We start from the raw sequence: 15,532 nt of genomic DNA on the forward strand, positions 1-15,532 counted from the left end.
AAACGCCCTTTTTCCCAGTTCAGTACGGACTTTAGGGACAGTTAGTAGGAATAAGTCCTGGGAGCGAAGACAATAACTTCCCGTACTTTTTTGAAGGATGTAGATCCGTAGGTAAGATGGAAGCAGAACAAGAATAGCCTTATAAATAAGGATATGCCAATGGTTAAGTCTGCGGGTGGACAAGGCAGACCATCCAACCAGAGCATACAAAGAGAAATGGTGAGTAAGGGCTTTAAAATTTGTAATAAATCTCAGTGCTCCATGGTAGACAGTATCCAGCGTGTGTAGGCATTGCGAAGATGCATGCATGTATATAACATCGCCATAGTCCAGCACAGACATAAAGGTGGCAGCAACAAGTCTCCTTTTGGCCTCGAAGGAAAAGCAAGACTTGTTTCTAAAATAAAAACCCAATTTCAACTTCACCAGCTGCTGAATGTGAGGCTTAAATGAGACAGAATCATCAGTTACAATTCCTAGATACTTGTATTGAGATATAGACTCAATCTCAGAGCCCTGAAAAGTGGTGATAGATGGGAGGTTCAGTGGCTTGGATTTTGCATTCGAAAACATCATGAGTTTTGATTTGTCGGCATTCAAAACAAGTTTTAAGTCACACAGGGTACGTTGTACAGTATTAAAAGCAAGTTGTAGCTGACAGAGAGCCTGGTTTGGTGTAGACGCAGAGCAGTATATCACAGTATCATCAGCATAAAAGTGGAGATTTGCGTTGGAAACATTTTGAACGAGACTGTTGATATATATAATGAATAGTAGTGGTCCCAGGACCGATCCCTGTGGCACGCCCCTGGATACACTAAGGGAGCTAGAAGTGATACCTTCTGCCTGCACGCACTGAGATCTGCCTGATAGATAATTTTCAAACCAACAGACAGTTTGTTATGACAGTCCTACACTGATAAGACTTTGCATCAGTATTGCATGATCCACAGTATGAAAAGCCTTAGATAAATCAATGAAAAGGGCTGCACAATGTTGCTTGTTGTCTAAAGATTCAATAAAAATCATTTACTACTTTTAAGGCCGCTGTCATTGTGCTGTGTTTTTTCCTAAAACCTGATTGAAAATCAGATAGTAACTATTGTTACTCTTTCAGTTGTTCACTCACTGTTCACTGTGCCGCACAAAATTAACAAAGACAGAACAGCAAAGAGCAGCGACATTGTACGTTTCAATCCCGTGAATCGGGGTAATCCAATAAGAGCACCGGAGATTTAGGCTGATCAAGAGAGCCAACTCCAAAACCCAACCAGGCGCCGAGGTTCAGACCACCACCACACAATGCAGCCAAGTTTAGCCTGGTCAGCACACAGTCGGATACAGTCGGAAAAGGTGTTGTCCACCTCTGATATGATGTTGGATTACATATTTATTGTAGAATTGATCAATGCTACACTGGTTGTCTATGGGAAGCCCTTAACCTGAACTCCTTCTAATAATAATAATAATGATTTGTATAGCACCTTTCATGCAGAGAAGCAACTCAAAGTGCTTTCCAGCAGACAGACAATCAACATCACAAGAGGCAAAGCAATGGTGAGACCACAAGATAAAATAAAATACATAAATAAAAAAAATAGTAGTAGATAAATGAAACAGTAGTGACATCATTACTTAATAAAAGCAGTAAAACTAAAATAAAAATATATACATACATATGTAAACCCACATACATACGCATACATATACACATATATAACATAAAAAAATAATAATAAGCCGTTCATAAAAGCAAAGTTGTGAGGCATTTTGATCAGATTGCATGATTATGATCCTGCGTTTCAATGGAGAGTTTTAGTGTCCCATGACGGTCTAAATGCTGTTTCAGACGCTTTTCCATATACAATTCTGGCAGAAACGCTGAATACTTGAAATGACTTTGAGTGATTTCAATATTACAATTACAATATATATAGATTACAATATATATATAGCTTCAATCCAGAAATATCAATATCGGCCTTCAAAAACCCATATCGGTCGAATCTGGCCGTCTAGGAGAGTGTGTCTGAGTGTGTGGGGAAAAAGTAGAATTGTGCTTAGGACCAGCTTGCGCTCAGTCTTTTGAGCTCGAAGATTGCATTTGAAGGAGAGATTAGATCGGGGGGGGCGATGAAAGCCTGAAACGCGGTTCGATATTTCAAAAATACGGACGATTGCATCATCAAAAATATCAGCCAAGCGCACTCTGAACGCAGGTGAGATAGCTCCACCTGTGAGCTGATAGGACAGACAGTCGTTCCAATGAAACGTAATGAGTTTACTGCCACAGCAAGAAATGATAGAGGAGAGGAATAATTCAGTCCGACTAGGCATCGCATTCAGATGGGTGATATCTGATTTAATATTCTTTCACGCAAAATGAGATGTGTGTGTACTAGAATGTGTGTGTGTGTGTGTGTGTGTGTGTGTGGGTAGGGATGTTTGAGTTCATGTCAGCCGCAGTTAGGCAAGGTCAAATCAACTGGCTGATAGAATAGTGTCTGGCTGTGACTAGTACTGTGTGTGTGTGTGTGTGTGTGTGTGTGTGTGTGTGAGGCATTGTGAGTTAGTTGGGTTAGACAGAAGGGTTAGTGAAGGGCTCAAAGCCAAGGAAGCAGAACACACACCGCCTCAAACGCTCTCCGTGTTCATGAAGCTCTGTCTGACAGCTTATGTGTGTGTGCGTGTGTTTGTGTGTGTGTGTGTGTGTGTGCGTGTGTGTGTGTGCATGTGTGGGTGAGAAAGAGAGAAAGAGAAAGAGAGAGAGGGAGAGATGAAAGAATCTCACCTCATTACTGTCTCAGTGGCAACAGGTTACGGACAGAAACAGAAAAACACACACAGTTAAACGTGTGTAATATAGTATGTGTGTGTGTGCGTGTGTGTGTGTGTGTGTGGGTGTGTGTGTGTGTGTGTGGGTGTGTGTGTGTGTGTGTGTAGCATGGAGTTAATGATAGACTTAATTGGTGCGAGTGAGTGTCCCTCCCACTGTTCCTTATTCTACATCTGCTAATGGAAAAGCATCAACTCCCTGAGGACAGTAATGAGAGAGGGTGTCAAGATGGTGTTTGATGAACGCACACACACACACACACACACACACACACACACACACACACACACACAAACACACAAAACCTACATACAGGCACAGAAAACAACCAAAACACACACATGCACAAACAAGCATGCACACACTAAAAACACACTCATAGGGACAAACACGTGTTTGTGCTCCCAGATGTGAAAAAGGCATTCCTCCAGGACTTATCTCTCTCTCTCTTACACACACACACACTTCCATGCACATACAGACACACACACTCGTGCACAAAACATGCCACTGCTTAAACACACCAAAACACACTCAAGCGTAGACACACACGCACACCTTTGCGCTCCGATTTGCCAAAAAAAGGCATTCCCTCAAGGATTTCTCTTTCTCTCTCTCTCTCTCTCTCTCTCTCTCTCTCTCTCTCCCTCTCTCTCTCTCTCACACACACACACACACACACACGGTCTCATTAGAGGCTGGGCGCTGCGTGCGGCTGTGGCTGAGTCTCTGGGCTTTGAGTCCATCCCTGACTGTCTGCCTCTCAGACGGAGGAGGCTTCAGAGGAAAAAGCTTGGCTCACAGCATCTGGAGAAGCGGCTCAGACCGAGAGAGAGAGAGAGAGAGAGAGAGAGAGCGAGAGAGAGAGAGAGAAAACACACACAAACTCGCACACAGCGTACCAATATGAAGCCAACAAATTGTCCCCGGCGCCCACCGGAAAACGCCTTCGTCTTCGCCGCATGACACTTCACCCACCAGCTCCTCTGGCTGGCAGTCGATCAGCGGCAGAAACCGAAGGGGGGGGGGTGAAGCGCGACGTGTCAAAATTGTTCCGATCTAAAGTGTCATTCTGTCTCTAAAACACCCGATATCTTCCACATTCCCTTCTCACCAGGAATGGATCCATATACAAGATGGAATAAAGACTCTACGGCCCACACACACACACACACACACACACACACACACACAAACACACACACATCCCGTGGAGCTGTTGTCAGCCTGGATTTAGAAAATAAGACAGGGCGAGCTTTGCAGCCAGCCAGTGGTTGTCATGTAAGAGAGTGGGTGACTGTTGATTGGAGCTATTTTGATGCTTCTCACATGTTGTTTACATAAGACACCCTCCTGTCATGTCCTGTTCCCAGTGTGTGTGTGCGTGTGTGTGTGTGTGTGTGTGTGTGTGTGTGTGTGTTCGACTGTCTCCCTGATGCCCCATCATCCCAAATCAAGCCACAGTCATGCGTGAGATGCGATTTCCTCTAAACAATAGCAGGCCGGCCCGCCTCGATGACCCTCAACCTCTCAGGCTGCGATCGAATGAGCACACACACACACACACACACACACACACAACATCATGAACACATACACCCACTCCTCTGCACAAACACATATGTACACACACACACACACACACTCAGTGACACGACCCTGCACCGCTCAGCCTCTATCAGGCCAGTTGTGACAGTCTCTTCATGTTGTTGCTCATTTAGCTGCCTTGACTTTAACTGGGGCCAACTGCCTGTCAGTGCTGCTGCTCCGGCCCCAACTTGACTATTGGATAGTGGGAAAGACACAAAGCTGATACTAATGATTTATCAAGAGAAAGAGGGGAAGTGACTGTGAACGCCCCAGACCTGTAGCTAACAGGTCTGGGGCTGTACAGACCCATACAGTTGAAATGAGGGACTTGGAGAGTTGGGCTTCATAGTTGATTTCCTTCACATTTTCCTTCACAAGTCTTTAGATGAAGTTGTATTTTTTATTTTTTTATTTTGTCTTCTATTTATTCCAGATAAATGGGGAATGTAAAATGCATCACTTCCTCTGCACCAGAGGATTTTTCCCAGGACAGAGCTGCCACACACCGGGTGTTTAGAACAGCAAATGTAAAATATTTCATGAACTGACTATAGGTTGAATCTCTATTGTGTTATATCAATGAGTAATAGTAGCAAATTGGACATTTATCTATCTGAAAATGTTGTGGATTACTACATATTCAGTATATTGTAGTACCCTGTTTTAGAACAGGTGTATGTCATATGCAGCTTGGTGTACCCTTTAATCCAAAGCACCATACATTACCATGGCTGCATACATTTTATTGTATTATGTGACTGGTTTAAATTGACACAACATAGTTTCAATGTGCAAAAGTCATCATGCAAAATGCTGCACTCCTAATTTGAATCTCAAAATGCTGTATAGCATCCAAAATGATGACAAATATTGCAAAAAATACAAAATAAATGGCCACTGTCAAATCATACAGTCAAACAAAAATACTAATCAAGAGTCAGAGATGCAATGGTCATTTTCTCATCCACAAGGTTTCAGTTCAAGGGAATTCAAAATTCCCTTTTATATATTGCATTTAATTTGTTGAAAATTATGGATAAATGTATATAATACATGAATAAAACAATAAACTCTTTTGGATCAAAATCCTGTTCATTGTCCAAGGCAAATAGAACAGGCTCCATCATGACTATAGATAAAAGGGGCAAAGCTACATGTACATGAAAATCTATACGAAAACAACATGAAGCACATTCAGTGATTACCCTTCATGGCATCAATTGACAATTGCAATTGCAAACACACACTAAATTGATTTAGTGTATTAATAAGCAATTTCCAAGAGACTAAAATAAATAGGAAAGGCTAAATGCGGACTTTGCCCTTTTTAATCAATCTGCTTCACACAACATGCAACCACAGATCTGACTGTGAATTCTATAGGCGCAAGATGTCACTGCTGTGTAGGGGACTGCGGGGTGCGGCGGTATCGATTGGAAGTCGCAGTGCGTGACATGGAGTGTCAGCGGCGTCGGTCTGGAGGTGGGAAAGGGTTTACACGCCGTCACTGTGTTCAGGAGGGTTTCCTCTATAGGAGCCGGTGCAGGTCAGGGTGGGAGCGCTCGGCTGTGATCCTCCTGAACAGCCACACAGGCTCATCTGGTACGCAGCCTCAACCTCCTGTGGGGACGGCCTCATAGGACGGATGTGGGAGTTTGACCGTATGGCTCAGGTTAGTGGGGGGGTGTAAGGATACGTTCAGCCATCCAGCTCAAGGTTTGGAAGTTTGGAGCAAAATTTGAATGTAGACAATTACGAATGAAAGAAGACCCTTTTTTATTTATAAGGGAAAAGTGAAAACCATATCCAGGGTGGCTACAGGTTTCCGTAAGTTACATTTAAAGACTTCTTTTAAGCAATATTCCACTTAGTTTTAACATGGGGGTTATTCAGCACTACTCACCAAGATTGGATGGAAGTTTGTAGCATTTGGATTTTTACTTCCCATTCATTTGAATGAGGCCATGAAAATAGACTGAAAACTGACATTTAACACGTTCGTGAACATATTCAACATCCTGTGTCAAGGGGACCGTAAGATCAATTTCATCCCCAAAGAAGCCTTAAGAGTAAAACAAAAACAGTAAAGTATTCATCTGCTAACCAAATTTAAGACTCAAACTCAACATAACTATAAACCAGCAACTGGAGTTTCTCATGGTGATGTTATTGTACATGCTGCAGCGTGTTGCTAGTGTTACCTGGAGGGCAAGGCTGTCTTACAATACTCGCTAACAGTCTTTGTCTTGTCAGTTGTCTTGCTGCCGTTTTCTTTTCTTCCTTCACTGGAAAGCCAACATGCTGCCACACAGCAGACTGAGAACCTGATGGAGCGTCCCCCCACTTTCAGTTTGGCCTGAATCCATCTGCTCTCCTACAGCCTCGACACAGTAGCGAGTTCAGCTGGACTGACTGAGCTAAAACTCTGCTGTTCAGACAATGCAGAGGAGAAAAGACCATTGTGACAGTCACTTCTTAGATATGAGACCGCAGCTGAAATCGCGGTGAATCGTCAAAGTTTTGTATCGCGAAATTTCGGGTCACAAACTTTCACTACATCCCTATAAATTAGGCTGTCACGGAGCATGTAGGAGATTTGGCTTTTTCTTTTCCCTTTGTTGAATGATCAGCTGGGGAAGGAAACTTAGATGCTAATGAGTTCATGGAACCTTGTCGCGTGCGCGCACCCTTAGTCAGATTACAGAATAAAAGTCAGGATTTCCACGGCCGAGGTCCTATTCCACCAATTAACAGGAGTAGCGGGAGAGTAGAGTCTAAAAAGAGCAGAGTGGTGTAATGGACTGAAGTGGTCCCAGGAGGGCCAAACCAAAAAATCCACCGGTCAGCCGAAGGTGAATTCTTCCTAGCGAGGGGAGTTAATAACGTTACCGCTGTACAAACATGTTCATAAAGCCTACCCAGGGAAATTAAGGTTCAGAGGAGTAGTGTGTTATCCCCGCATTCCTTTTATCCCGTATTACCTCTCAAGACAGTGGTTAATGAGAGAGGCAGCCAGCTGAAGGGAGCGATATGTCGGCTGTACGGAGCTGGATCACACGGCACATCGAGCAGCCGAGCAGCAGCGATGAGTCCCCTCCATCATGCACTAATCACATGACTACAGCTACGGGATGGACAGCTTCAGGATATCTGGGAGGATATATGGCCCTACAGGCACAGCATTTGCCAGGATCAGATCGTATTTAGCTAGCAAAATGTACCTCGTCTATATTTCCAAACAACGCTCTTACTTAGTTCACATTACAACAAACAACGATGGATCATAAAGGGAAACCGGAAAGAGCAGCAATCAGTTTCTCCATATGGAACAAATATCTGATGTGAACTTCACGAGACGTTACAGTGGGGAGAAAATCAAATCCCTCTCTGTCGACGGTTGCTGCTTCAGCGCGTCGCCGCTAATTTGCATAAAGTTAACCTCAGCTCAACTTCATCTGGTCGCTCTGGTCGCTGGCATCGCGCCGCTCGCTGCTGTTATCAGAGGAGTTATCAGTTTTTTTTTTCAGTTACCTCTCACGGTCATTTGGAGCCACCAACATATGAAGTAGTACTCATAACACTGATGCTTATTGAAAAATAGGACCTATCTATTCAAATAGGCCTGAGCTATTCAAATAGCTGTGATTCCGTATAACATGCAAACTTGAGCCTACCACATCAAAAACAGTTGGTTCAGTGTGAGGAGAGCGCTGTCATCAATGATTGGCACCAGTATGTTTCCATCCAAATGTCAAGCAAATTTTAAGCAAACACTTGAAATGTGGCAAAAAATAAAATGCAGAAGTGAAAAAATTGGCTTCCTGAACATAGGAGGGAACTACTTGAGCAAACACAGCCACAAGAAAAATTTCTTATTGATTCAATTTGATTTGATTTGATTTTTTATTAGGATCTCTTTTAGCCCAACTGGGCTATTCTTCCAAGAGTCCTCAACATAAAACCATCACTTTAATAGATACAAACAAACAATATTTGTCAATTAAAACACTTAAAACCCACAATTAGCCCCATACATTGTGCAACACACACACACACACACACACACACACACACACACACACACACACACAAAACATTTAAACATTAAAACAACAAAGTACAACAATTGATGTCCTGTATACAGCAGGGAACCCACCTTATATACAATGAACTATATCATCATGAACTACATATTTCTATTGTCTCACGTACATTAACTTAAGATATTTTTTACAGTTATTCATAGGCATTACCCTAGTATACACATATTGGTGATTATGTTTAAATGTGGCGCTGTCCTGGGTGTGCTGCAGCCAGAGCCGGGCGGCCCTATACTCACTACGCAAGTTGCGTAGGGCCCCGCAAATTACGCAAGGGCCCCGCCTCCCCCTCGTGTCAAAGCGTGTCAATGCAGCACCTGACTGTGGTTACATGGCCTGAAGGTTAAGTGGCTAAATATTTTGCAATATTTGGGGGATATGCCTATTCGGTGTAAACAGACAATGGATATTCGCATACCAAATCCTTACTAGGCCTATCTGCAATACCTAAAAGGTTCCTTTTAAGTTGCATTTTTTCCCTAAAATACACAGTTTAACAAAATCGAGGGAACAAATTGTATCTCGTGTGCACGAATGAACTAAAACGTGCGCACGTTACAGTAAATCGTGGACAAGATCTAACTTTTTTTCTCTCCCAATGGCCACTCCCGGGCTCCGTAATAATTGGATATAGAATTTTCCTTGTCGCATTTATCTCAGGAGGAAATTGATCCTATTGAGCAAGTTGTTTTAAGAGTCTGCTAATATTCAGTGTAAATACTCATATTTCATGCTGTCTGAAGATGAAAACAACGAAATGCACTATGTACCAACTAGTCTATCTGGGAGAGACAACATGTGGGAGGCCGGTGGACACATTGCTACATCGTTTAAAAATAAATAAATAAATAATAAATAAAAAAAAAAGAAAAGCAACAAAACCTTTCCACCACAAACAAGAGTCAATCTTTTTGCGAAATTCAGGGACATTCATTCAAATTCGTTGTTGCTATTTAGTGGTTTAAATATGATACATCATAAACTGCATAGAAATACTTAGATGGAAACCCAGCTAGTGTCTCTCAGGGGGAAAGGAGAGCATGGACGGCTTCATATTGGAACGCGTCCCAAGCAAAAACAGACGGAACTGCGCTCCTCTGCTCCGCTCTGCTCGCTCACCGTACTGTAGGAGCAGACGGGAAAAGCACCGGAGAGATATGGCGTTTTTTCTGTCATATATTCTACCAATTATCAAGATTTACCTGGTCGGTTTGAAGGTGCTGCTAGCTCAGCTGTTTAGCAGACCTTTCAGGTTGCCAGGTTTGTTCAACTCTTACTACTAGGCTATCTTACTACTAACGTTAGCTTACACTAGCCGTGATACGTGCCATTCTCTCGTATGCAACTTTACGTGACCTTGCGTATCGGCAAACTTACATACATTGTAGAACATGTTTTAAGATCTTTTGTGAACGTTTAGGATCCACACTTCAATTCGGCATACATTCAATACACCGAGCAGCACTTATTTCAACAAAAATGAAACTCTTAGAATTGGTTCCTGTTCCACCATCTTCATCGTATACTAAAATACACTATGGTGGGCGGTAGCGAGCAGAGAGAGGCAGTTATAAAAGTTGAGATTTTATTGAAATAAAGCGCTATTTGGTGGATCATTTATATGCCGAATTTACCAGAAGACCATAACGATTCCTTAAAACTCTCACGTTATGTTCTACGAGGCGTGCACGTTTGCTACTAAGCAAGGCAGCATTATATTGCCAGAGTTTTGAATGAAATGTGGGGTTGTGTTCTCTCCACGCGAGACAACGTAACGTTACTTGTTTACAGTGCTTATTTTCAGTCGCCGGTTGTCAGTCACTTGGATTAAAAGATCGCCGGTGATCTATGACACCCTCTTATATCTTTCTCTCTCTGTTACAAAACATGTAAACACACCAGGTGAAAGGTAGCCATGTGCCATGGAGTGGCGAGAGTATGAAATACACTTCAACCACTGATAAGAAACGTGCATTAAGGAGAGTCTGAAGTGCGCACCAATTGTGCACTCCGTCCTGCCTGCTCATGATTTTAAACAAGATATTACCCAAATATCACAGCAAAACTAAGTCTCTATGGGAAACAAAATGCCATAAATTAGGATAAGTGACTATAAACTCACTACAGAGTACCACAAACACACTGTAAGCCCATACAGGAATATTATAGTGATTTTTTTTTTTTACTCAGGGTGATGTAGTTGAAGGTAAAGACATTTGGATCACAGTAAGGATCAGTTTCAGATAAGACTATAGAAATGATCAGGTAGAAAGACAGTTCCTGATTTGGTCTCAAGAGTTACTTATAATATTAAGTTGTTACAAACTAGAGAATGATTTTTTCCTCTTGTCTATAATATAAATAATTATACTTAATCCTATAATACATTTTAGAAAGATAGCATATTATACAAACATCACAGCAGAACTATGCATTATATATAATATTATTTAGGGATGTTATTGGAATATCATAGTGATACCATAGGAGATAAAAAAAAAGTCACTATAAACTCACTACTGAGTATCACAGACAAACTACAAGTCCCTATAGGGATTGTATAGTGATTTTTCATTCAGGTGTTACATGTGAGATCTGTTTTGAGCTGGTACCAAAAGCACTTCTCATGCCTTGAAATACAGATCTGCCTTTTTTCTTTTTTTTTCCTTTTTTTTTTAAAAGAGGATAAGCGGCTTCCTTGTTGAATGACATTCCCCCTGCTATCTGTCTGTCCTCTTCTGCCTCTGCCAGTGATGCCCAGACAAGATGGCAAGGTTGCCATAGTGACAGGAGGAGGCAGGGGAATCGGTTATGAGGTGGCCCGCCACATGGCCAGCCTGGGGGCGCATGTTATCATAGGTACAGTATCAAGCACCACACCGCCGTCCGTCACGCACACAGGACCGGGAGCAGGAGATGCAAACATTTAACAGGATAGACACGCAGTATTAAAGGTACGATAAAGAGGTTTCGCCAAGGGCCTGCTTCCATCTGTTTACATTGCAATTTTACACCCAAAATAGGCGGTGAGTGCGTCGTCACTGCCCGACCTGCAGGCTCAGTCAGCTTCCTGCCTCACGAACCCTTTTGCATATTCAGGTCCGTCTTTGTTTACTGTAATGTTCCAGCACAGAACCACACTTTTATTGTCATGAAATTTCGCGATACACAAATTGGAATTGGAGTCGGAAACAGCTGCGGTCTAATATCCAAGAAATGACTGTCACAATGGTCTTTTCTCCTCTGCATTGTCTGAGCAGCAGAGTTTTAGCTCAGTCAGTCCAGCTGAACTGACTGCTGTGTCGATGCTGTAGGAGAGCAGATGGATTCAGGCCAAACTGAAAGTGGGGGGACGCTCCGTCAGGTTCTCAGTCTGCTGTGTGGCAGCATGTTGGCTTTCCAGTGAAGGAAGAAAACGGCAGCAAGACAACTGACAAGACAAAGACTGTTAGCGAGTATTGTAAGACAGCCTTGCCCTCCAGGTAACACTAGCAACACGCTGCAGCATGTACAATAACATACTCCTTTATGGTTAAATGTTGAGCAGAATGTATCATTAAATCCCTACGTAGTTTTGATCAGTTCTATCTACATTTAATGAGACAAACTACATCATATCCATCATATCAGAGGTGGACGACACTGGCTGGACCATATCTGATTTTTTATTAAATGCCAATATCAGCCCCATATATCAGTCCAGTCCTAATTATTAGCTGGCAAGATTTCAAGGAAGAATCCAGTCGGCTTTCCCACCCAGTATAAACCAATCAACAAAAAAGCGAGAGGATGTGCTCGCCCATAAACACCACCTCCCTGCAGGGATCGATAGATAATAATGATAATGATAATAACTGATGTAGTTGTTCTAGGTGTGACATTTGCCATACATACGCACACAAACACACACCGAACAGTAAAGCTGATTGTCAGTTCTGTCATGTACTGCTGCTCTTGTTAGTCTTGCCCTGAATCAATATTTGTACACTGTAGGTTAGATTTATGAATGATACATGTATCTGTATGCGTGTCTGACTCACCACAAAGCCACTTTATCCTGTCTCTCTCTCTGCCAGGTTAGAGGTTAGATTCCTGCCTTGCTATAGATGCATCTCTCTGTCATACAGTAATGTGTACTGTGTGAGAAAAGCCGTGGTTTTGCGGTGACAGGCTGATTTTGAATGCCTCCTCTGTGTATGCCTGCTTAAAGCCTGTAGCTGTCACAGATGCTTAATTAGTATCAGAGGGTCAACAGCGCATTCAGAAGCCTCCCGACATTCCCGCTGATCAGTCTTAAGGCTTCAGATAACATCAAAACGATTTGTTTTCATCGTGAGGAAATCTGGCGGGAGGTGATGTAAAGGCTTTTTGATCTCCACCGGGATAGAAATGCTATTTGTTGCCAAATTGGTCGTTAAATGCGAGGAGCTATGCAGATTTAAAGTATGAGAGGCTTTTTGCATAATAAAGGTGTGTAGATGCACTATTGTGTTGCAGGATAGTTTAAGGAATTCAGTAAAGGAAATGGCTTTTATGGGATTAATAACTCTTTTTCATTTTCAAATTGTTTGACTCGACTTTTGATACAAGGACTGACAGTATGAAACAGCTACACATGAGTTTTACGTGTATTTTAAGTCTGTATAAAGAACTATTTGAACTATATTAGTTTTACTGGGCGAGGTCCAGGAGTGTAGTATTTGTGTGCTGTGTATGTAATTCCACAGGACTATTCATACAGTGTAGTAGAAATTATACCATTATATACCATTCTATTCATTATGTATTAAGCACAATCTCATTCCTCAGTTGAATGCTGTCTCTGCTTCAGTAATTTTCCATTCTCCACCAGTTTGAGATAAATAAAAGTTCTGCCCAGAGATGGCCTGGAGTGTCCAGTACGAACTGGATTTTGTTATGCACCGAAACGTCTTATCAGAAGAAACCTAAAATAGGGATGGGCCAGGCTTTCTGGGGCTTCAGCTATAAGACAGAGACAAAGGCTTGGTTTCTCGCCCTTTGCTGATCACACCTGTTGTGAATGCATTGTGCCTTGTCTGCAGGCAATAAAGACGACAGAAAGACAACTCTACTCTCCAAGTCTCTTTTATTACAGGAAACTTCCACCACATACAGTATAAAGGATCTCTGTAATTTCCCTCAAATCTCATCATCCTGTGATAGTTAGACCTCTGAAGGGATTTTATTTTGTTCCTCAGTGCAAAACAACAGTGGTTTTCTGAAGGGATTCTCTCATTGAAATGAATTAATGAAACATTGGGAAGTAACACATTTAAAGCTACAATATGCAACTTCTCACCTTGAGACAGGAAGTGTATTTAGTCCCGCCCTCCTTTCTCTCAGTTGGTCAAGTTTCCGCCCCAAACAGTCACTCATCTTTATGAGCTGTCTACCTTGAAACAGCAAATGCAGGGAATTGGCAGTAGAAAAAGCAACCTTGATGTTCACCGTGATTTTCAAAGGGTTTTGTTTTTTCCACCATTGTTGCTGTTACTATGACTTCCTGTTCTGTGGCCACTAGCCTCACCTTGATAGTCACAACCCAACTCACTGCTGGCCACGCCCACAGCAAATAGGACACACCCCAGAACATCGCAGACATCATTGAAAAGCCAGTTTCAGGCAAATGGGGATTTAAGCATTTCCTGGTCACAGACAGACCCAGACTGATATGACAAGATGTGATTTATTTATGTTTATTCTAAAGTCAAACAGTTGCATGTTGTAGTTTTAATGCATGAGGTGTGATCCTGGCCTGAGCCTGCAGGATGAGAGTAGAAGGTTACAATCTTTTATTCTTCTTCTGTTTTGTTTTATTTCATGAGGGGCTTGGTCATGCTTGGTTGTTTCTTAAAGAACACACTACGTAAAACAGGATTTTTTTGGACCGCAACATGCTTTAATCATTCTCATGAAGTCAGTAATATCTTTCAAAATTACCCAGTAGTAAAGTAATTAAAGCACAAATCCAGTTAGCAAACAGCCTACATATCAGCATAGAGTCTGCTAATCAACCTGGATTCATTATCGATCGACATTCCAGCTGACTGACTATGAGGAACCTATATATTGATATCACATCTTAATTGTCCCCCACCAAAGGGGGGGACTATGGATCGGTCTCCGTCCGGTAGTTTGTTCATTCGTTTGTTAGTCACACTGTAATGTTGACTTTGTGCCGCTAGGGGGCGCCATTGACAATGAATGGGGACTCAGTGGTAAAGCAGGTCATACAGTTAAAGTTATCATACAATGGGAGGGACAATGAATGGGGACTCAGTGGTAAAGCAATACAGTTAAAGTTATCATAGGTAACATAATAGTCTACACACACTACACACTTGGAGACATCAAACTGGGTTGATGTGTTGAACTGAGAGTCAATGGAGAATTTTTGGGCAAACCTCTAACCACAAGACACTGTAGTTATTGTGCAGTTGTTGGACTGTTGTACTGTTATTGCATCATCACTGCACTACCACTGTGCCTCAGTGTTGACTACTTATATCATATTACCACTTACCTACTGTGCAATACCATATATCACTTATCATTTAGCATTTATATTATTCATAACACTCACGCTCCTGGTGTTGTATGTTATATTGGATATTGTATTATAAATTGTATTGTAGTGTACATTGTGTAATGTGAGGATTGTATTTAATTACAGTTACTACATTTCAAGATACAATTTGTTAGCCTAATTCTGAGGAGAGTAGGCAACAGAAATATATGGTCAATCTGTCCTTTCATTGTCCCATATGAAAATGCTTATACAATTTCACTCATATTTCAAATACACTCAGCAATCACTGACTGACCCAAGGGGGGGAACTACATCACTGGTGGGGGACAACATGTTTACTATTTGCTTGTTATAGAATGAGTCAGGGCACTAAAAATAATGGCTTTCTTTGGCAAGAGAGCAAGGAGAGAGGAGGCTGAGGAGGAAGGGTGGCGTTACCCGTTAGAATTAGACCGG

The 15,532-nt window shown here is 42.0% G+C and overlaps 1 protein-coding gene across 1 annotated transcript in view; it reads left to right on the top strand.

The window, feature by feature from the left end:
- The first annotated feature begins 9,683 nt into the window (after window positions 1-9,683).
- The window catches only part of LOC139663617 (polyprenol dehydrogenase-like), a 32,232-nt gene continuing 26,383 nt past the window's right edge, over window positions 9,684-15,532 (top strand). The window contains exons 1-2 of the mRNA XM_071542340.1: window positions 9,684-9,786; window positions 11,278-11,385. Of these exons, the coding sequence (XP_071398441.1) occupies window positions 9,684-9,786; window positions 11,278-11,385 (211 nt within the window). The remainder of the gene's footprint in view (window positions 9,787-11,277; window positions 11,386-15,532) is intronic.

Source organism: Centroberyx affinis, unplaced genomic scaffold (genome assembly GCF_046629955.1).
Source record: "Centroberyx affinis isolate AG114_WGS23_722 - 3 ecotype Tasmania unplaced genomic scaffold, CSIRO-AGI_Caff_v1 ptg004051l_1, whole genome shotgun sequence".
Lineage (NCBI taxonomy): Eukaryota > Metazoa > Chordata > Actinopteri > Beryciformes > Berycidae > Centroberyx > Centroberyx affinis.